General features: G+C 39.4%; 1 protein-coding gene across 3 annotated transcripts in view; it reads left to right on the top strand.

Moving 5' to 3' along the window:
- Positions 1-20,970, top strand: part of PIGG (phosphatidylinositol glycan anchor biosynthesis class G (EMM blood group)) — an 86,814-nt gene that overhangs the window by 27,722 nt on the left and 38,122 nt on the right. For all 3 annotated transcript variants that reach the window (XM_062609735.1, XM_062609736.1, XM_062609737.1), the window contains exons 9-11: positions 4,341-4,789; positions 11,567-11,758; positions 16,663-16,972. In XM_062609735.1, coding sequence (XP_062465719.1) covers positions 4,341-4,789; positions 11,567-11,758; positions 16,663-16,972 — 951 coding nt within the window. The remainder of the gene's footprint in view (positions 1-4,340; positions 4,790-11,566; positions 11,759-16,662; positions 16,973-20,970) is intronic.

Below are 20,970 nucleotides of genomic sequence, written 5' to 3'. Positions count from 1 at the left end.
CAGGTAAGTTTTCATTTTGCATGTGGCATGTGGAAGTGCAACTCTAATCTGAAATGTGTATTATCAATAAATGCCCCTGGACTTTAATCCTTTGGGGATATAGTAGTAGTTTTTGTTGTTTTTTTTGTTTTTTCTCTCCTGGAGTTTTGAGAGTCAGATAACCAGGCAAGAAATACGAATTTCTGTCTGGCACTGGGACATTCACGCTAATACCATCTCTTTATTGAGACTTTTGCATCTTTGCTGTTGATAATACATCACTTTTTCAGTTTTCCTATCAGTTCTAACAGCAACCAAATACAAGAGAGGAATACTTATATGGATTTTATGTTGTCTTATAAAGAAGACGAATTGTATTGAAGACTGGTTTGTTCTCATTTGTTGAGGATCTCTGATTCCTTTGTCTCTGCAAACAGATGGTGCTTTCGTGCTCACTCATTATTTAGTTAGCCAAGATCTTTAAGGTCAGCTTGATGAAATTATTGGAGTTTAAATTTTCTGTAGTTTAGTCATGTACTGATTTTGTCTCAGCTTTGTGAATTTCATGGTCTTTGGTCTTTGCATGGACTAGCTTGTCCTTTTGTTCCAAATACCAGCTTATGGTGTTTAGTTTTTCAGAGTAGAGTACTAAACAAAAAGGAGTGGTCTTCAGAGCACCAAAGAAATCAAATGCTAGTAAATTTAGACTCATAGAATCATAGAATCATAGAATCGTTAGGGTTGGAAAGGACCTTAAGATCACCTAGTTCCAACCCCCCTGCCGTGGGCAGGGACACCTTACGCTAAATCATGTCACCCAAGGCCTCATCCAACCTGGTCTTGAACACTGCCAGGGATGGAGCATTCACAACCTCCCTGGGCAACCTATTCCAGCGCCTCACCACCCTAATAGGAAAGAATTTCCTCCTTATATCCAACCTAAACTTCCCCTGTTTAAGTTTTAACCCATTACCCCTTGTCCTATCACTACAGTCCCTGATGAAGAGTCCCTCCCCATCATCCCTATAGCCCCCCTTCAGATATTGGAAGGCTGCTATGAGGTCTCCACGCAGCCTTCTCTTCTCCAGGCTGAACAGCCCCAACTTCCTCAGCCTGTCTTCGTATGGGAGGTGCTCCAGTCCCCTGATCATCCTCATGGCCCTTCTCTGGACTTGTTCCAACAGTTCCATGTCCTTTTTATGTTGAGGACACCAGAACTGCACACAATACTCCAAGTGAGGTCTCACAAGAGCAGAGTAGAGGGGCAGGATCACCTCCTTTGACCTGCTGGTCACGCTCCTTTTGATGCAGCCCAGGATACGGTTGGCTTTCTGGGCTGCAAGCGCACACTGAAGCTGGCTCATGTTCATTTAGATTGTGTCTGGGCAGTTTTTCAGATAATGTATGTTCTTGTGCTAAATTTAGAGTGTTCCCCCCCCCCCCCCCCCCCCCCCCGCCCCACCTTATTGTTGTCTGTAGCCTCATGGGGAGTCCTTTTTTTTTTTTTTTTTTTTTGGTGGGGTGGGTTGTTTTTTTTTTTTTAAAGTGTTTTTTTGAGGGGTTCTTTTTGTTTTTGCTTTTTCTTTTAAGTGAAATGACTTTGTAATATATTTCCCTTCATCAAGGACTATAGTGATAGGACAAGGGCAATGGGTTCAAATTTAAATGGGCGATTCTTCAGGTTGACTATAATGAAGGAATTCTTTACTATGAGGTTGGTGAGGTACTGGCACAGGTTGCCCAGAGAAGCTGTGGCTTCCCCATCCGTGGCAGTGTTCAAGGCCGGGTTGGACGGGGCTGGGAGCAACCTGGTTGAGTGTGAAGTGTTGCTGCCTGTGGCAGGGGGCTGGAACTGGGTGATCTTAAGGTCCTCTCCAATCCAAACCATTCTGTGGTTCTATGATTTTATTTCTTTAACAGCACAAGAAATGGAGGGGATGTTGAGTACTTGATAACTTTAACTATACCTTCTTCATTCTTTCACATCTTTAAAATCTTGATTTTTGCAAAATTTGTTTTCCTCAAAGCAAAATTCCAGATAGTCTTAGCTTCTTGCATCAAGTATGTTTGTTGTTCTCTCCATATTATGTAGTTTTGCTTATTGATCAAAAATACATATACTGCTGTCAGTATATCTTAAACATAAGTGAGACTGTCATCTAAGATACTCAGATACTCGTATTGTTTACAGCCAATTTCTTGTACCTGCTCTAATATTAGTGAGTTTCTGTATTCTTCTAACAAATTATTTAAACAGTTCAGGAATCGCAATACACTGTGCATCTTTGAATGTGAGTACATTTTCTATGAGATATATCTCTATGAATATTCAAGGCTGTCCTTTAAAGCTTGTTCATAAGGTCAGATGTAGGAGGATGATGCACTTGAAGTGTGCAGTTAAGGAAGTACATGAAAGTAGGTTCAGAGATCCTTGTTTTCAAGAAAAAATGGCATGCAGTAGTTTTAATGTGGCTTTTAAGTTGTTTATTAGGTGTTTAAAATACCGGTCTGAGGTAGTCTGTGACATTCTCTAGTAGAAGCAAAATTGAGAAAATAAAATGGTAAAGGATGACTTTTGACACTCCCTTTCTCAGAATGCTTCACAGTATGTAACCCTGTTTGTTAAGGCATCTTGGGAAAGCCCTGCTGGCTCCAGTGCCCTCCACAGCTGGGACATTTGTCCTGCCCTGCTGCTGGAGCCCAACTGTATGCAGTCAGCCCGCACCCATGTCCCTGCCTCTGGATCAGACTTTGAGGAGAAGCTAAACAGGCAGAGGTGTGTCATGTTACCTTTCAGACATAGGTGTGCACTCTGAGCCCTCCAGCTGCTGATGCAGCCCTACAAGCTTGATGATCCATGGTCACTTCTGTTGCTGACACCCTGACCTCTCCTGTACTCTGATCACCCAGCTGCTGATGCCTCGGGCACACAGTCCCTATGGCCTGTGGTCCCTACTCAGGTCTCAGGCACATGGACCCTCATGTGCTGCAGTCACTGGCACTATGGAAATGTGGGTCCGATGACCCATGATCCTGCCCCAGTTGCAGGCATTTGCTTTTACTTGCTCTGTCTCAAATTCTGGCATGCAGGCTTATCCTGAGTTACAGTGAGAACTTGCAGCACCCACAAGTGGGACAAGGAGTGGAGTTGCACAGAAAGGTAAGAGAGGATTTAATAACACAGAACAGACCACAGTGATCAGGCACAGAGCTCAGCCAGTGAAATGCATTGAATGGCGCCTGCTTATGTGTGACTCTGGCTCCTTGTCCCTTCCTCCTCTCACTTTGCCTCCTGCCTCCAGCTTTTTCCTCCCCCACCTTTGACACTTTCCTGAAGCTTTGTTTAGTGAGCTTGCATAGATCTACAGGTGCCATCAGGTATCTGTAATACTCATGTTCTGTCACTTCCTCCTGATCTGTTACAAAGTCCAGACTGATGCTCTTCACAGCTATGCTTGCGGTTTCTTAATGGCCTGTCAGTTAATGGCTGAAGAGTTTTGGTCATCTTTATGTTCTCCTGTAGTGCTTACTTAGCAGGTTTGTGTCTCTGTGTGATCTTTTTATGGCTTTCCCTGTTACTTTGTATTCCCTGTGAGCTGAAAAGGTCCTTTACTTGATAGTGTCAGTGGACCAGATGCTCTCACCTTCCACATGCCCTTATGCTCTCTTTTTAGCTGCATCATCAAGGGCAGTAATGATGAGGCAATTCCTAGTAGCTGCTGTGAACAGAAAATCAAACTAATGGAGGCTTTAGAGAATTTTGTGGGTTTGGATAGGCACAGCATGTGAAATAAATAATTGATGGCTAGGGTTTAAAGTAGATTTTATGATGAAGGGCATGTTTTGAGCTCTGCAAGATTAAAAGGTGCCATCATACTATCTGCAAGTAACTTTTGTTAATTTTAGTAGTGAAGGCTGTCACTGTACTGAGTTAAGGGTAGCACAGATTGAAACTATTAGAAAATTACCTGTTTTCTATGTCTCAGGTTTGATTTCTGGAGGATTTCTACTTTAATTTCTACAAATATGCAGCGGGGAGAGAGCTTGTTTCAAACCTACTGTCACAGGGGTGGTAGGGAATCTTAATCTGTAGAGTTGTGATGATTATTTGTAGAGCTTTTTCCTTTAAAAAGAACGTCACCTTAAAAGGTATGATTATGTTGCAATGCTAGCTAAATAGGCTACACCAAAATGATTCTTTTATAAATTTTTGTATTTGTCAAGATAGAAATAACTTGTCTTGCTGTTTTCTTGGAAGACATTTTTGTAAGCATAATATGAATGCTTAAACAAGTGAAATTTGTGTATACTTTCACCAATGGTTTGTTGTTTTTTTTTTTCTTTTTTGTTTTGTTTTTCAGAATTCAGTTTTGTCCAGTTCCAGCTGGTCAGAAATTGATGTGCTGATTCTGGCTGGAACAGTTGCCCATGTTTTGAGTTTGGGGGCAAGCAGTTTTGTCGAAGAGGAGCATCAAACCTGGTATTTTCTAATTAATACGCTTTGTTTGGGGCTGAGTCAGGAACTTTGTAGGAACAATTTTCTTCTGAAAGAATATGACCCTCAGCATAGTACCAGTGTAAAACAAAGTTTTGGGAGAGCCTCTGAGTACAAGAACATAGACATTCCAGCAGCAGATAATTCAAAATTGGGCAAGACCACCACTTCAGCTGAATTCAGTAGAGGATCAGATAAGTGGATAAGCTTAGCGAGTCCATGGATCATCCTTATTTGCTGTCGGCTTCTTCGATCCTTGAATCAGACAGGTGTCCAGTGGGCTCATCAGCCAGACTTGGGACACTGGTTGACAAGGTGGGTATTTGATTTATTGTCATACTTTCTGTCTTAATTAAAAATTAATATATGTTTTCTATGGTAAAATATATATATGCATTTCTATACAGTCTCTGTTTAGGAAGTGCTGCAAACATGCAGAGCAGGTAAATAGTGAAGTAACATAATGCATTTTTCACTTCTATTTCCTGCAGGAGTAATTCCTTGTGTACTATCAATAATAATCTCTGCCCTGCACCATGGCTTATCTAATTAATGCCAATTATACATGATAGGTTTATCAAGGCAAAAAGTAAATATTTTCCATGTGCAAGTCAACAGTGTCTGGTTTGGAAATTAAAAATCATGTAATGGAATTAAACCCTTGAAATTAAGGCTGAAGGTTTTGCTTAGTTCCAAACTTTATGAAGCTGAAGAAGATGCTGCGCATAGAATTCTTCCTTGTCTTTCACAGACATAAAACGTATGGGTGGAAACCTGAAGTTTTTCAAATGTAGTATGATGAACAAAAAAGCATTTTTTAAAACTTCAGGTGTAATTGAGAAGGGCTTCTACTTTTTCTACTAGCTTCTAGTATTGTGAAGAGCTATGGTCATTATTGAGATATAAGGAGTACTTGATATTTGAGCTGTCTACTTCATCTGGCAGACAGAGATGCAATACCTTGTAGCTGACTAGTCAGGGTTTTGCAGATAGCAGATGGGGGAGGGGGCTGTGCTGTGTAAGATAAGTAGATTTCTTGCTAGTATCTTGTGGAAGAATTCCACGTGGAAGGAATGTCGTTCGTCATTCATTAAAAGTGACATGAGCAAATGAACCAATATGAAACTTGTTACTTATTGTCAGCCTTACAGATAAAATGCTAATTGCTGTGACAGGCATGGGTGCTGGAGACATGAGTTACGAGGGAATTTATTGCAGTATAGCAATTTGATACCAAAGCTTTTGCTATGCATTCCTCCTCTTCAGATGAGGCAAGGGATTGAGGAGGGAATGCTACATTTCCAACATTAAGTCCCACACCACAGAGAACTCAAGTTGTTATGAGCTTAAGCAAGTGTGAGAGCAGGATTAAGTGTGATTTGGTGCAACTGGGAGGATTTTTTTAATTAATCCTGAGACCTCCCGAAGATCTATTGCTTAGATCTAATCTAGATCTATTCTGAAGATCTGTTGCATAGATCTAATTTAGATCTATTCTGAAGATCTGTTGCATAGATCTAATCTAGATCTATTCCTGGGTCAGATGTCTTCTTCAGAATGTCAGCCCTTTCCTTTGGAGGGGAGTAGTGCCACAGTGCTGAGAACCAAGGAGTTCACATTCTTTCAGCTGAAAAATTGCATTGTTATAGAGGTACACTTTTGCTCATATGGTCCCCCAGGAATGTTTGCTGATACTTGGAAATGTTACCAGCCGTCTAAAAACTGTGCGTGTGCTCCTGGACTTCTGAGAATCTGTCTTGGTTAAGTGTGCTCCACCTCTGATTTCTTGGTGCTAGGAATGCCTGTAGAGCAGCAAAACCTCTTACAGCCTTGGGCTGTAGGGACTCAGGGGGACAGCCTGGGTAGAATGTAGTCTACAGCTAGAGCAAGTGCTTCTAGGGCTTCCTGATTTTATAACAAGAGCTGGGAGATTCTGTATGCCCAGCTCTAACACTATTGCCTCTTAAGAGCTTCCAGGCAATGCACTCAAGTAACCCAAAGCTCCTAACACCTGCTCTGGCTTAGTCTTTTTGTAGTTGTTGGGGAGAGAGGGGGGAAAGAGAAGGAGGAGGGTTTTTTTTTTTTGTTGTTTCTTTCTTCTTTTCCTGTGATTCGGTGTGTTTTGCAGAATTCCTATCCATCTTTAAAAACCGCAGAATCACAGGATGGCTGAGGTTGGAGGGGATATCTGAAAATGGTTTGTTTCAGTCCCCCTGCTCAGAGTGGAGTGATCTCGGACAGATTATTCAAATCTGTGTCCAGCTGGGTCTTTGGTATCTCCAAGCATGGAGACTCCACAGCTATTCTTGGCAACCTCTTCTTCTTCTTCTTTTTTTTTTTTTTTTTTACCTCCAAAATTTTCCATCTGTTTAAACAGAATTTCCTTTATTTCAGTTTGTGTCCATTACCTCCCTCTTGTCCTTTTGCTGGGTACCATGAAGAAAAATATGGCTTCAACTTTTTTTAACACCTTCCACCTCCAGTGAGGCTGGTAAGATCCATACTGAGCCTTCTTTTCTTGAGGCTAAATGGTCTCAGTGCTTTGAGCTTCTCCTTCTAAGACAGATATTCCAATCCCATCACTATCATTTTCGTAATCCTTCACTGCACTTCCTCCAATATGTCGATATGGAAGGACCTCTTGCCTTGTACCTGCTGTCTTACTCCTCCCCTCACTGGCCCTGTATTTTAACAGCATGGCTGTTGCTTTGCCAGTATGGTGAGCTAAGTCATTGAATAGATGTGGCTGGAAAAATAACTCAGGATGGTGTGGGGGACTATTGGCTTTCACGTGGACCACTTCCCACTCTGATTTACCATCCAGCTCCACAAGTAAATGGGCTGGCTTAGTAATACAAATGCAGGGAGGGAAGATTGTGCAAGCCAGCACTACTGGTGTTGAAATTCCTGTAGGGAAAAAAACCTCCAAACCTGGAAGTATCTGCATCCTTTTAAGTGCTACAGACATGAAGAGTTTTTAATTTCTACCACTGTCAAGCATTCATTATACAAACCCAGTTGCCTTTCAAATCTGATTGAGAAAGAAACAATGATTCACAAACTTACTTTTGGGGGCTTTCAGAAGTTTATGGAACAGTTCAGAGTGCCATGGCAGGCTAAAAAGTTGTGCCATTTGGGCTGCCACAGTTATGCTTTCTTTCTTTCATTGGTGTAACCACTGCCATGTTTAAGGAGCAGGTAAAAGAGCAGAACCCTGGCAGCTCTGGCACAGGTTGGCTTGGGCTGCTGTGGAACTACATCCTGACTTAAATCAATGGAGCAGTTTTTAGATTAAGAGGAAACTGTAATATATGTCACCATATTGATGTATACTTCAGTTGCTGTATAGGGTTAAAAGATTGCTCAAAACAGAAGCATTTGAAGTGTACAGTTTTTGGACTTGAGTGATGTGATGTAGGTGAGTTTTTTAGTATGAAATTGTTTACTGTACAAGCTCTGGAAAGATCGGTCAACAATGCAACTAAATATTTGCACATCCTGTGGTTTGTAGAGTGTCTGTGAATTCCTATTCAGCAAGCATGCCTGCATTTTCTTCTGTTGGAAGTCTTAACATCTTTGTTGCTTCTCCTTCACAAGAGAACAGGGTGGTAGAAATATCTGTTTCCCTAGTGTGTTGATCAGGGTTGAGATGATGTGTTTTCCTTACAGTGTAAATTAAAAGTTGGTGATAAGCCAAGTTCCATAAAGCACTTATTCCTCTTCCCAAAATGCATTGCTAGTCTGTAAGGTTGATTGTTATTCTATTTTAAGTATGTGTTTAATTTGCATAGTTATGTCGTAATAGCACATTTTTTAGTGATGCCTTTTAGGCATCACACTCAGACTAATATTTTGTTTATCTGGACAGTGCTCAAGGGGCTCAGCATTTGAGAGAGACTATTGTGCAGGTTTGTGCATGGAAAAATGTAAGCAGCAAAACCAGAAAATCAATCTAGCTATAGTGTGTTGAATTTGGTTACTAGGAATGCATTCAGCAGTGCTGAAATAAGGGAAATGTTCTTTGTTATTTGCAGAGAGCTCTGTGAAACCTGGTACATGGTACAAAGGGGAAAAAAAAAAAAAAGACTTTGGGGAAAAAGAGCATAATAAAATCAGACAGTAGATGAAGTGGAAGAGAACATGCAATTCCTAAATTTTCTTGGAAGTTCTTTTTAATTAGTTGGTATGCAGTTAGCTTTATTTGGCTGTTAATCTTGCTCAGAACTGATACTCAGATGTCAGAGCTGCTACATGGCTCAGTGTGGAAGGGGAAAGGTGTCGATGACAGCATCAGCTTGAATAGAACTGATGAAAAGCAGCACCATAGGAAGATGGTAGTACTTTCTTTCAATAAGGTACTTAATCATCCCCAAATACCCTTCACCCCAAAGTCAGCATTCCGTGTGACTCTTGTGCATTCTATTGTACATAGTAGAATGAAAGTAAACAAGCAAAAAAGACTTTATCCGCATAAAATGTGAATTTCGTGCATACGTAATTTCTTTCATTCTTGATTTCCAATAGTGAGGTGAAAACAAAGCAGTGGAAGGAAATGTTTTCAACCTTCATTTTGATAGCAGAAGTATGACAGTGTAGACCACAAGCGGTTGCTGTAAAAACATTATAGCTGAAGCACTCTTTTTTTTTTTTTCACTTTCCCCCTCCCCAGGTTCTGTCTCAGAAAACCATTGGTCCTTCAGTTTCAGTTTTGTGGTTTAGGCAAAACCCAGTACATTTCAGCTGAGATCAGTTAATGCTTGTATTTCTGCGGAGAATATCAAAATCACTCAGAACTTTGCTCAGTGACTGGGCTCTGTTGAGCAACAACAATACCCTTTCAAAATATGTGTTAATTTGATATGCATTTAGCGGCATAACTGTAAGAATGCTGGCTGCAAAGCCTTGAAAATGTAGCTGATTTATACTGAACTGACTTCACTTACTATAAAACCTTTTATTGTACTTTTGTTTTGTTTTATTTAGTTTTATCAGCAAACTCTAAAACACTGTGGGGTTTTTTTTTTGTTTGTTTGGTTTGGTGATTTTTTTTTTTTCCCTTCTTTTTTTTTTTCCAACAAATTTACATGGTTCTAAAAAATTTAAACCAGAAAACACAGAGGACTGTTCCCAGAAAATTTGTACAGGAGTTGGTTATAGACTCCTGTGCTAGGAGTTAAGAACACACCATTACTAACTGATGGCGAAAGGACTTTGAACCTTGGTGCCCACTGGGCCTTCTCTGAGAATGTTCTTTCTTTTTGAGGGGGTGAGAGTATGATTTCAAGTGTTCACTCTAGAAAGTTGCAGCTGTTAGTGAGTGTCTTGCTTGATATAGCAGTTACTTCTTGCAGTTAGGAATGCTTATTTTAATTTTTATGTGTTGCTATGTTGGGTTTGCCTGCAAGAGTCTCCTAACAGAAGTGGATTGACTATTTTAGATAAAGATACAAAGATGACGATGATGATGTGCTGTTATTTATCTGTGATTTATCTTGCTCTCATACGATGAGCAGCCAAGGATAATATAGCCTGAAACCTTTTAAAATTTTCCACAAAGGCTCATTTGAAAAATGCAGTGGCTGCTAAATCAGTTCTGTGTGTTGGCATGGGGGCTGGATCTTAAGGGCCTTTCCAACCTTAACCATTCTACGATTCTGTGGTCATAAGAGATGGTAGGTGCACTGTCTTGCTGCAGCCATGTATTCACTGCTTCTACTGGCTCTTCCTGTAGTTAGGAGAAACATCAAAACTACCTTTTCTCTCCTGTAATGTTCCAGTGTTTATTCCTCTCACTTTCTTTTACTGGCCTGCAGAGAACAGTGCATCTCTTGGGAGTCCTATAAAGTTGTATGGAAGGATTCTGCAGGGAGGACTAACAGGACAATTTTTCTGCCCCATATCCTCTCCTCTGTGAATTCCAAGCACAATAGGTCAGATAGCTATTGGTGAATGTCCTGATAAAGCGTATACTGGGGAACAGGAAAGAAAACCTGTTTGAAGCACTGTGATTTTGATTAAATCAGAGGTAAAAACTGGAATTTCATAAGTGTTAATGCAGGTAACAGCCAGGGCTTATTGTCAGTTTGCTGAAGTTAGTGATCTTTTATCATGGCATTTTGAAGTGCGGAAGACAGAAGATGGAGCCCTTGGCTCTCACACTATACACAATGTTCTTTAAGTAAATCTAATAAAATAAGTGGTTCTAGGTCATTTAGGGTACTGGGGATATTTGCAGTAAGCAAATGTTAGCAATTCTTGGATTACAGTGGGCTTTCTGGAATTGCATCACCAGCTATGGTAGGGGTTGAGTTCAGATCTTTACCTTACCCCATTACATTTTGCAGTGGTAATTGATAATCACTGTAGATTTAAATACATAATGTTGGCAGCATGCTCAATGAAATGCCCTTGATTCTGGAATGAGCGTTAGCTATTTAGGATGTAGGGGAACAAACAAACCATGTCTGCAATCTTCTTGGCCATGATGCAAATTTAGTGTCTTTATTCCTTGTATGTATTGATCCAGTAGAAGTGCTGTAGTTGTGTAAAGGAATTTTACTGTGATAATACATTTGGGTGTGTATATTTTAATCTATGTAAGTACACTTCTCGTAATTTTGGTTGGGTAATGCTTTGTATGTCTAAAATTAAATTAGCAGTTATTTAAAAAGAGAGAATAGGTCTAATTCTATAGTGCAAAATTATTTTATGCCTTATGCTAGAAATTGAAATGCTGTACTATAAGCAAAATGCGCTGTTTCAAAATGTATAAATAACAAAATGCTAGTTTAAGTGCATTAGTCCCTTTTCCATTATGCAATATGCAGCTCAGTTTTTATATAATTAACACAGTAAGTAGCATATGGTAGAACACAATAATTATACTTTTAAACATGCATGCTTGAATAGAAAACCTCATTTAAAAAACTGCTTTTCTAAAAATACTAAAATATTTTACTGTACCTCTTGGAAAGTTCGTAACAGATGTCATTGCAGTCATTAATTTAGATATAAAGTGCTGTAGCTGTGTCAAATGTTTTAAACAGCAATTACAGTGGTTTTAAGGGGGTTGTTTGCTTGTTTGTTTTACAGCTCTGAACATAAATCTGAACTCTCCTTCTTGGCTGCAGTATCCCTACTTATGATCTTCTTTCTGGTTCAAAGAAGATGCTCCCTGGTTTCAAAAATTGCTATGGCACTCGGGCTCCTGGGAGTCTACAGTTACAGGGCAGCTATTGGAAATATCATATTTCCATGGCAACATGGTAGCAAAGATATTTCAAAGTAAGTTAATCAACAGATACGTAACTCTATTTCTAGAGAGGTGTTAATGCTTTGGATATCAAGGAATGAAGTGGGAGGGGACACTATGTCTAGTCTAAAATCGCATTCTTTTGAATAAAACTCTATTTTGTAGGTGGCCAGCACTCAGATTTTGTAGTGTGTGCATAATTTTGAGCTCCATGAAGTGTCTTTTGACTGTGACAGTTTAGAAGCTATAAGAATTAATATGAGGAAAACCCAAATATTCATACCCTGTATTTTTGCTGCAAAGAAACTTCAAATGCACTATCTCCTCTTGTTCTAAATGGACTTGCCGCATTTAACAGAGCACGTGCCAAGCTCATTTAGCTACTTCTTAATTTTGAAAAATGCTTAGGCAGTAATTTGGAGAGTTGCTTTTCCATATCTTTCATTTGCGGGTGACTCTTCTGTACTGTTTGGCCTTTCAAGATGTAACCAAATCCCTCTTGAGGTCTAGGCTGTGCTTCAGAATGCATACTAAGGATTTTTATGTGGATATTAAGTTTCTTATAGAACTAGTCTGTAATGGTAAGGAAGCTGTTAGCTGTTTTACCAGCAGGTGCTTCTGGAATATATATAGGTATAGCTAAGTGGACTTATTTTTATTATGATACTTTTTACTGTTGGATGGTCTGGCTCTGCAGCCTCAAGCTTTTGTACATGTCAGAGAGCTGTGGAAAACTTCTAGAATCAGTTAGGTCATTTGATGAGGAGGAAGGGATTGTGAAAGAGAAGTAGTAAACCAGTCATTTTCTGGACTTAATAATCTTTCTCTCAACTTATTTTTTGATATTTTGATATGGAATTTGATATGGATACAAACGGTTTCTGTTGGCACTTCTTAATCAGGGGCCAGAGATTCTTAAGATATGCAGAAATGGAAAAATCCTCTCTTTACAGGAGAAGATCTTAGGACATATAAAAGATCAGATTTGCTAACAAGGCATATTTTATAACAAATGTGTATGTATGTATATCTAGATATATTTACATACATTCTGTCTCTCCAAATATTGATGATAATTCTAGTTGTATACTAGTGTTAAGCTAATATTGTGTGCTATTTCTCCTGGATGTGAAAGTAAGGGTTATCTATACACAGTCTGCAGGATTTGGCTCTGTATTTGCAAATGCCTGATTTCTGAATGTGACCTCTAGTTTTGCTTTCTGTTTGAGTATAGTCCCTGGAGAAGAATACTGTCCTTGCAGTGAGAAGCAAAATACTGCAGCGTGGGACTGAACATTAAATACAGCAATTGATCCACAAATAAAATGCCATTAGAGAAATAAATGGAGTACTTACATACTAAAGGCAGAGCATTTACTGTGAACCTGTTCATTCTATAATCAGTATATTGGATTGCAATTATAATAAGATAGATACTGGCTTTTTGTGTTACTTCACCGTAAATAAATAGTGAACATGGTGATTTGCTTAAATTACGCTAGGTCTTTATCTCGGGTTATAGACTTGTCTAAAAATTACTGTTTTCTTTCAAAGCTTTGTATCCTTCAGATTCTCAGTGTAAGCTGGTAGGGTTAGCAAATGCAGGTTCTGACATTTGTGTTGACACTTGTTTTGCACCTGGGGCAGGAAGTGTCATGCAGGATTAAGGTCACTTTCCAGATTTCAGTAAGAAAGGACCAACAATAAATGTGTGACAAAATAGCTGTTTTATAAGATAGAGTAAAAAGAGGAATATAGGTAGTGAGTATCTTCAGATGTTGGTAAACCTACTTTTTTTCAGCGTCAGAAAACCCCCAGATGAATCTTCCTATGGCATGCTGTGGCACACCGGTCCCATGTGTGAAGAGGTTCTTCCTCCCTCCCATACTATGATGCCTTTTATTTTATGTTAAAAAAAAACAAAAACAAACCAAAACAAAAACCCAAAACAATAAAACTCCCCCAAAACCCAAACCAAACAACCCAGCCAACCAAATCAAACCAAACCCATGTGTCTGCTCCTACCCTGTCAGAATTATCTTTGTTGTAACAACCCCCCCCCCCCCCCCCCCAGCACACAACACAGGCCATCACAGGGGCTCCAGCATGGTCCCTTGCCAGAACATCGAGAAGCCCATGATAATGTGAGTTTCTCGATCCTGAAGTACAAGGCTAGACAGTACAGTACAGAGCAGACATGATTTGCCCAAGATCAATAACTTGTCAAACATGTTATCTTTGTCAAGGCTCCCAATACAGCATGTCAAAAAACATGGTACACACATCTTAGTTTTGAGATGTTAGCTGATGTGTTGTCATAGTAATCCTAGCTCATCAGATTGCTGGTGTGATAAATGGTAAAGGCCTGTTTAAAATACCACCAGGAGCAAAACCAGGACTTTCTTTTAAATATGTCTAGAAGTACGTTTATTCATGTGTGTTCATGATGTGGAATAACTCCAAATCCAGGTGCAAGGAAGAGGTAATTTTGTGTAACATGAGAAAAAGCTGTAGGCAGCCAAAGCATTTTTCATACCTGATGTTTGTTCTGTAAGATGAAGAACTTTTGCTCTGAAACTCCTCGTCTCTGTACTCTTTACTGAAGATAAGGTGTTGGTTTTTTTTCTCTGAATGTGACAGTTACTGGGAGGTAGATGAGGGACAAGAAGCAATTCAAGTATATCACATCTTCTATGGCTTACTCTAAGATAACCTCTAAATTAAAATATGCAAGGAAGTAATTTGGCTTTCCATTTCTCATTGTGTAAAAATGATAATTTGTGAAATGAAAAAGATAGGTATCGTACTAACTCAAACAAATAATAGTAGTGCATTTGCTGAGAAATTGGTTTTTTAGTCTGAATTTCCATCAAGTGGTTAATTTCAGTTTTCACTTACCTCATTTAATAGTGACAAATACCCAAAGCTATGTCCTAAAGTTTTACTTCTAAGTTGCATGAATGTATTTTAATGTTTTATGGTAATAATTACATCGGAATTTCCAGAGACGCTGAAAAAGGGCACTGAATTTCTGCCTTAGCCAGAAATGGAAGAACTGTCTAAACTTTATGGATTTTGGTTCGGGTTGGTTTTTGGTTTGTGTTTTTTTTTTTTTTTTTGTTTTTTGTTTTTTTTTTTGTTGTTGTTTTTTTTTTTTTTGTATTTTTTGTTTTTCCCATGTTTTTCCCCCTAAAGGAAAAAGCCAATTGCCCTACAAAGATTTTAGAAAGGCTTGATATTTAAGGGAATAAAATAGTAAAGTGCCTTTGCCTATACCATTATGTATGAGTTTGCAACTCTGAAAGCTAAACCACAGACCATAGCGCTGTATTCAGGTTTAGGAAGCCCACATCACTGTCATGAGGTGGTTTAATCTTTTTTCTTGGTTCTGTGAGTGCAAAAAGAAAACTGAATTTATAAATACTGTTGCTTATTATTTCTCTTCACGCTTTTTGGTTCTTTTTCCTGTATGTGGAAAATAAATACTGAATTCAAGCTCATTTGTTAGCAGTAGTTGAGAAGTGGCCTTCCAAAGTCTGAAAAAAATAATTAAAAGAAATTTATTTTTAGAAATTTTTATTAGTGGTGTTTTCTGTTGTCAGCTGGTTACATTAGTTCCACCAAGTACAACTAGGATTTTACTATTTTTAGTGTCATGGTCTAATTCTCCATGTATTATTAAGTCCAGATGACTCAACAATCCTCAGTTCTGAGTGAATTATGTTAGCTTTGTAGGAGAACATGTTTGTTCACCACTCAAGTATAAAGTGACTGCTAATCCCTAAAGACGGTGTGTATTACCTTATGGATAAAATGTGTAGATAATGTGCTTTTTTATCTTTTTCAAAACCAGCAGATTTTTTAATATGCTCATTTGGTGAGTTCATTGGATTATTATTATAGTTTAATAATCTAATGGTTAGATTAATAGGATCTGTAACTTTTTTTTTCCAGTAAACATAAGAATATCAGTGCATTCTGGCAGATATCTGCATTTACTTTCTTTGTTCCTTTGGCCTTGTATTACTGGAATAGCAGGTCACAGCTTTTAAGTTTACTGGTCCTTGTCTTTGTCAGCTTTTTTGGACGAGATGCTGTGTTTTTTTCAGGAGCCAGCTTTCACTGGAAATGAAGAGGCCAATGAATTTATAGGTGCAGTGAACATAGCAGTAGATTCTAATTACATTTACAACTTAAAGCATTCAAATTTTTTGCAATGGGATTGCTTAGGGATTTGAAAAATGTGTACAGTTACAAGGAAAAAATGTGCTGGTATAAGCCAGTAAGTCTCACTTCACACAGCTGCACAGATATAGAGAAGATGTCTGAAGTATGCAGAAATTTCAGAGTGAAAAAAAGGATCTTCAAATACAATCACTGTCTTTTCGGTTGGCTAAAAAGAAGTATATGTTTGTGTGAATGTTTGGTGGAAGATTACTGAGCAGCTTAAAGGGAATAGTAATTTTTAAGTAACTTTAATTCCTGAAATGAAGATTCCATATCACTCTAAGGAGTATTTCTTGGGAAATTCATTATGCCATATAAATGGCATATTTATATGACCGTATTTATAGATCGAGACCTTAAATAGTAATAACATAAATTTATTTTTGTTATATTAATTGACATGTCACACTAATACGATATTTTATTTTATAGGTTAATTTTTTTCTCACAAGCTGCTTTCTTTGCTAAAGTTGATTTGGACGTCTTGCAGTTTAATTATAAGTTATTTTTAGAGTTTTGTATTTGAGAAAGCTTTCTCATGAAATTGCCAGTAGTAGCTTTAGAATTTAACCTGTTTGGCAGAACTGCATTGGTCTGCACCTCTCTTGAAAGACTTTCTGACCTCTGAAATAGACATTAGTAAGTAGCTAATATTTCTGTTTTATTTATTTATTAATTATTATTACTTTTTTTTCCCCCTCCTGTTTAGGGGTATTACTGAAGCTCGTTTTGTTTATGTCTTTGTTCTTGGCATAGTCTTCAGTGGTACCAAAGACTTGCTGAAGTCACAGGTTATTTCTTCAGACTCTGGTGTGAAGAGTACAGGATTATGGGAAGTATATAGTGGATTGGTTCTACTAGCAGCCCTTCTATTTAGACCTCACAATTTACCAGTCTTGGTGTTTTGTCTGTTGATTCAGACAATGATGACAAAATATATCTGGAGACCTTTGAAATTTGATGCAGCACAGATTACTGTCATGCACTACTGGTTTGGCCAAGCTTTCTTCTATTTTCAGGTAAGCTGAATACTCTTTGTTACAGGGGTGGGAGGGAGACCAGTTTTTGAAAGAAACAGTGTTCATTGTGAGTAAAATGCCAGCTAAGTCTCAAAAAAAAAAAAAACAACAACAAATTTACTGAGTTCTCAGAAGGGTTTAGTTTCTAACTGTATTATTAATGTTTGGTTTTCAGAATAGGGGAAAGATAACTTATCCTCAGTACAGGTTTCCAAAAGTGTTGAAGACATCAGATACCTATACCAGGGGTAATTTTGGTCTGTTAGTGGGCCTTCTTAGTACTGTTCTGGTAACAATAAATATAAGAATTTCAGCTGAGTTGATTAATACCACTAAAGGGCAGATGTCTTTTGTCCCTGATTCTTGAGGCTTATGAAACCTTTGGTACCATCACAATAGATCTGCATACAGTTTACGACTGAAGGGAAGTTCTGTGACAAGGTAATGTCTCTTACGAGAATCAGAACTAATTGCCATTCTTATTGTATCAAATGGTATCTTCATTCCTGAGGAGGCTTACTAATTTCAATAACATTGTCTCTGCATTGCAAATAAGGTTGCAATTCCACAGACTTTCCTTAGTATTGAAGCTGGAGAGGTTCTCTCCACTTCTAATAACACTGAAAACTTCTTGTAGCAGACTATCTTAGGAGGGCATTTGTTAAACTGGGAATTGGGTTGTTTAAGGTTTAGGAGGAGAGGCTTTCTGATTCGTTGCAAAATGTCAAGGTGAGATCTGTGTTGGCTTTACTTTTAAGGCATGGCAGAGGATGTTAAAGGTGTAGTCAAGCTTAGGGTACTTCCCTACACTGTTTCTGATCCTGTTAGCACTTTACCAAGGACCAAGGATTGGCTTGACTTCCCTGAGTACATGTGAGGACAGGGAATTGCTGGTGGAGGTTAAGATCATCATGATTCATCCCTTCCTACCCAGTTTTCATGCTCAGAGGACATAACACTTCCTGGTTGAATAGCTTTTACATGGCTTGAATGTTACTGTTTAGGCAGTCAGCTCTGATTATGGCATTCTGAGGGCAGGCCTTAGTGGGGCTGTCAAGAGGCTGAAGGCAGGGCCTCTCAGTAGTAAGGTACAAAGCAAAGTAGCTGCCACAAGTTTCATGGTGGGTAGGCTAGCAATAAAATCTAGGCTGTGAAAAAGGGACTAATAAAGAATGGCTTGAATGTTTTCATAAAGCACCCATTTTCAGTGATGATGAATTCTTGGTACAGTTATCTGCGAATTTCAAAGAACAACCAGATTACAGAAAAATTGAGGCTGGAAGGTGCCTCTGGACAGCATTTGGTCCAGCCTCCATCTAACAGGTCAGCCACGTCAGGTGTCCAGTCCTACAAGGACAAAGACTGTGCAACCTCTCTGGACAGTTGGTAGCAGTGCTTGAGCACCCTAGCCAGTAAAAACACCTTTTCCTGGTGTTTAAACAGAGCTGCTTGTACTTCAGTTTGTGCGCATTGCTTTTTATGCTTTCACTAGTCCCTACTGAGTGACTTAGAAGGTTGGAGTCTGACTACGTTTTCTTTACTTCCCCTCAGCAGGTATTTAGACACATTATTATGATTGCTGCTGAGCCTTCTCCTCTTGAGGGTAAACAGACCAGCTTGTTCAGATAGATGACATATGCTTTGTTCCCATCATGATCTCTGTGGTGCTTCTGTAGACTTTCTGTGCTCCATCCATGTCTGTTCTGTGTGGAGGAGCCCAGAACTGGACCCAGCGGCCCAGATGTGATCTCACTGTTGCTTAGTAGAGGGAATGAAGCATCTCCCTCAGTCGACTCATGCAGTCCCAGATACTGTGTCTTTGCACAAAGGGCACATGTATAGACAACATGGTGTCCACCAAGACCCCATGTGCATCTCTACCAAGCTGCTTTCCATATGCCTAGCCCCTAGCCTGACCCAAAGCATGGATGTTTTTTCATCCCCGAGTGCCAGATTTGACATCTTGTTTGAAATTCATGAGTTTCTTGTCAGCCCTCTCTCTAGCTTCTCTGAATGGTATCAGACCCCCCGGTGTATCCAGTATACCGCTCCTCCCAGTTCTGTACAGTGTGCATACTTGCTGGGGGGGGGGGAGCACTCTGCCCCATCATCCAGGTCATTAATAAAGATGCTAAAGAGTATCAGCCCTAGTGTCAAGGCCTGTGGTCATTCGCTAGTGGCTGGCCTCCAGGTGGACTTCGTCCTGCTGATCAAAACCCCATGAGCCTGGCATTTGAGCAGGTCAATGCACCTCACTGTCCACTTTCCTAACCTGGACTGCATTAGTTTGCCAGGGAGGATGTTACGGGAGAGGTGTTAAAGCCTCCTTGTAAGGTGAAAGTGCTCAACTTCAGTATTGACCTCTGTTAAGCCTGCCTTGGTGCCAGCTAGTCATTTTTTTACTACTTCTGAAGCAAGTGATACCTGTGCTAGAGTGCTAGGGAAAAGATGTGAAGGAAGCACAACTGTATTATAAGGCATGATGTGCACTGCTAGCATAGATGTAAATGTCTTCCCTGACTTTCCTTCCTCAAGTTTTGTGGTTGAGCAGAGTGGTAGAGCTACCACTATTAAACTGGCTGGGTTCACAGTGTTGCTAGGTTTTTAATCACCAGACAGGCATAAAGATCTAATGTGGCATACAAAAATGATAGCAGGTCTATGACTGAAGTACAGAAATGGAAAAAGCACTGAAATTTGTTGTTGATGTACATGAGACTGAATACTAAATTTAAACTGTGCTAGCTAAATGAGCCAGGAAAAGAGAAATATAAACTAAATCTAAAACCTTTTCATCTGGAAATATGAGCGATTTAGAGAGCTACTTTTTGCACATGTCCTGGTGTGATTATGAGAAGAATGAGACTTCTTGCCCGCGTTGCTGAGCCTTTATTAAATCTTGGTTGGCAAGAGGGTATGTAATGACAAAAACAGTCACTCTGTCTTGCTAAGTGTTGAATGTGATGGCCTTTTGAATATGATAGTGAGTAAAAATAGCCTTGCTCAGGATAGCATATTTAATGAATGAGGCAGTGTTCTGCCAAAAAATATTGTAGTGTCCTTAAAGACTTTATGGAAGTACAGCTGTGAAAATCCTGTGTACAGAGTAAGCAAGGTTCATAGGAAGAAATACTATTTTTCATTAATCAGTTGGTATAGCTGATGAAAGTGTGTGTGTGGGGGAATCAAGTGCCTGGGTGTGGAATCTAATATTTTGATCTTAAGTAGAAGTAGAAAGAAAACCAAAGTAAGCGTGGGTTGAAATCAAGTGCCTTGAGCTTACACTTAGTTTTGCATTCCATGCTTCATCTCTGCTAGGACCCTGAGAACATCTCCTGTCTAGGAGCTTAGTTTAGTGGAGTTCAAGGTGATCTCCTTCACTGAGAGGAGCTGTTGGGGGGAAAAGCTAGAAGGAAAGGCCTGGCCCTGCTGTTCTGTAAGACCTGCTTTTAATGTGATGCTTTACTGGCTGAGATGTGTCACAGATGTGTAAGCAGGTATGTTTGTGCCTATCTCTTACCCTCTTAATCCTAATCTGGACTTGGACATGGTGTCTGGCCTTTCTGGCCTAATGTGAGACCTGCTGTGTCACTACAAACCTTGCTGTGTAACCCTTGGACTGAGTCTGGCCCTGATCACTCTCTCTGGATCCAACTGTGACCTGGGCATGTTGCTTAGCATTCCCAGTCCTCCTGACTTACTGCTCTCACTTGCTTTGTTTTCACACTCATTTCCCATCTTAACCTTCCCATGCAGAACCAGCTTGCCCTTGCTGCTTTCTGACAATGTGAACTTAAAAGGCAAATCTATTAACCAGTTTTTTAACTTGGGAATACTAGACATAAATTTGTTTTTCCAGCCCTTCAGCAAGACTTGTGAATATTAAGCAGTGGAAAAGGTTACTCACACTGGTTGTGCAGTCTTCACACTTGGAGGTTTTCAGAGCTTGAGTAGCTAAAGTCATGTATTACTTATGTGGAGCTGGATACAATCACTTC

The sequence above is a fragment of the Pezoporus occidentalis genome, unplaced genomic scaffold (genome assembly GCF_034315485.1).
Source record: "Pezoporus occidentalis ecotype Australia unplaced genomic scaffold, CSIRO_AGI_Poc_V1 ctg140, whole genome shotgun sequence".
NCBI lineage: Eukaryota > Metazoa > Chordata > Aves > Psittaciformes > Psittacidae > Pezoporus > Pezoporus occidentalis.
The sequence above is the reverse complement of the archived record's forward strand: the minus strand, read 5'-3'. Positions and strand labels throughout refer to the sequence as shown.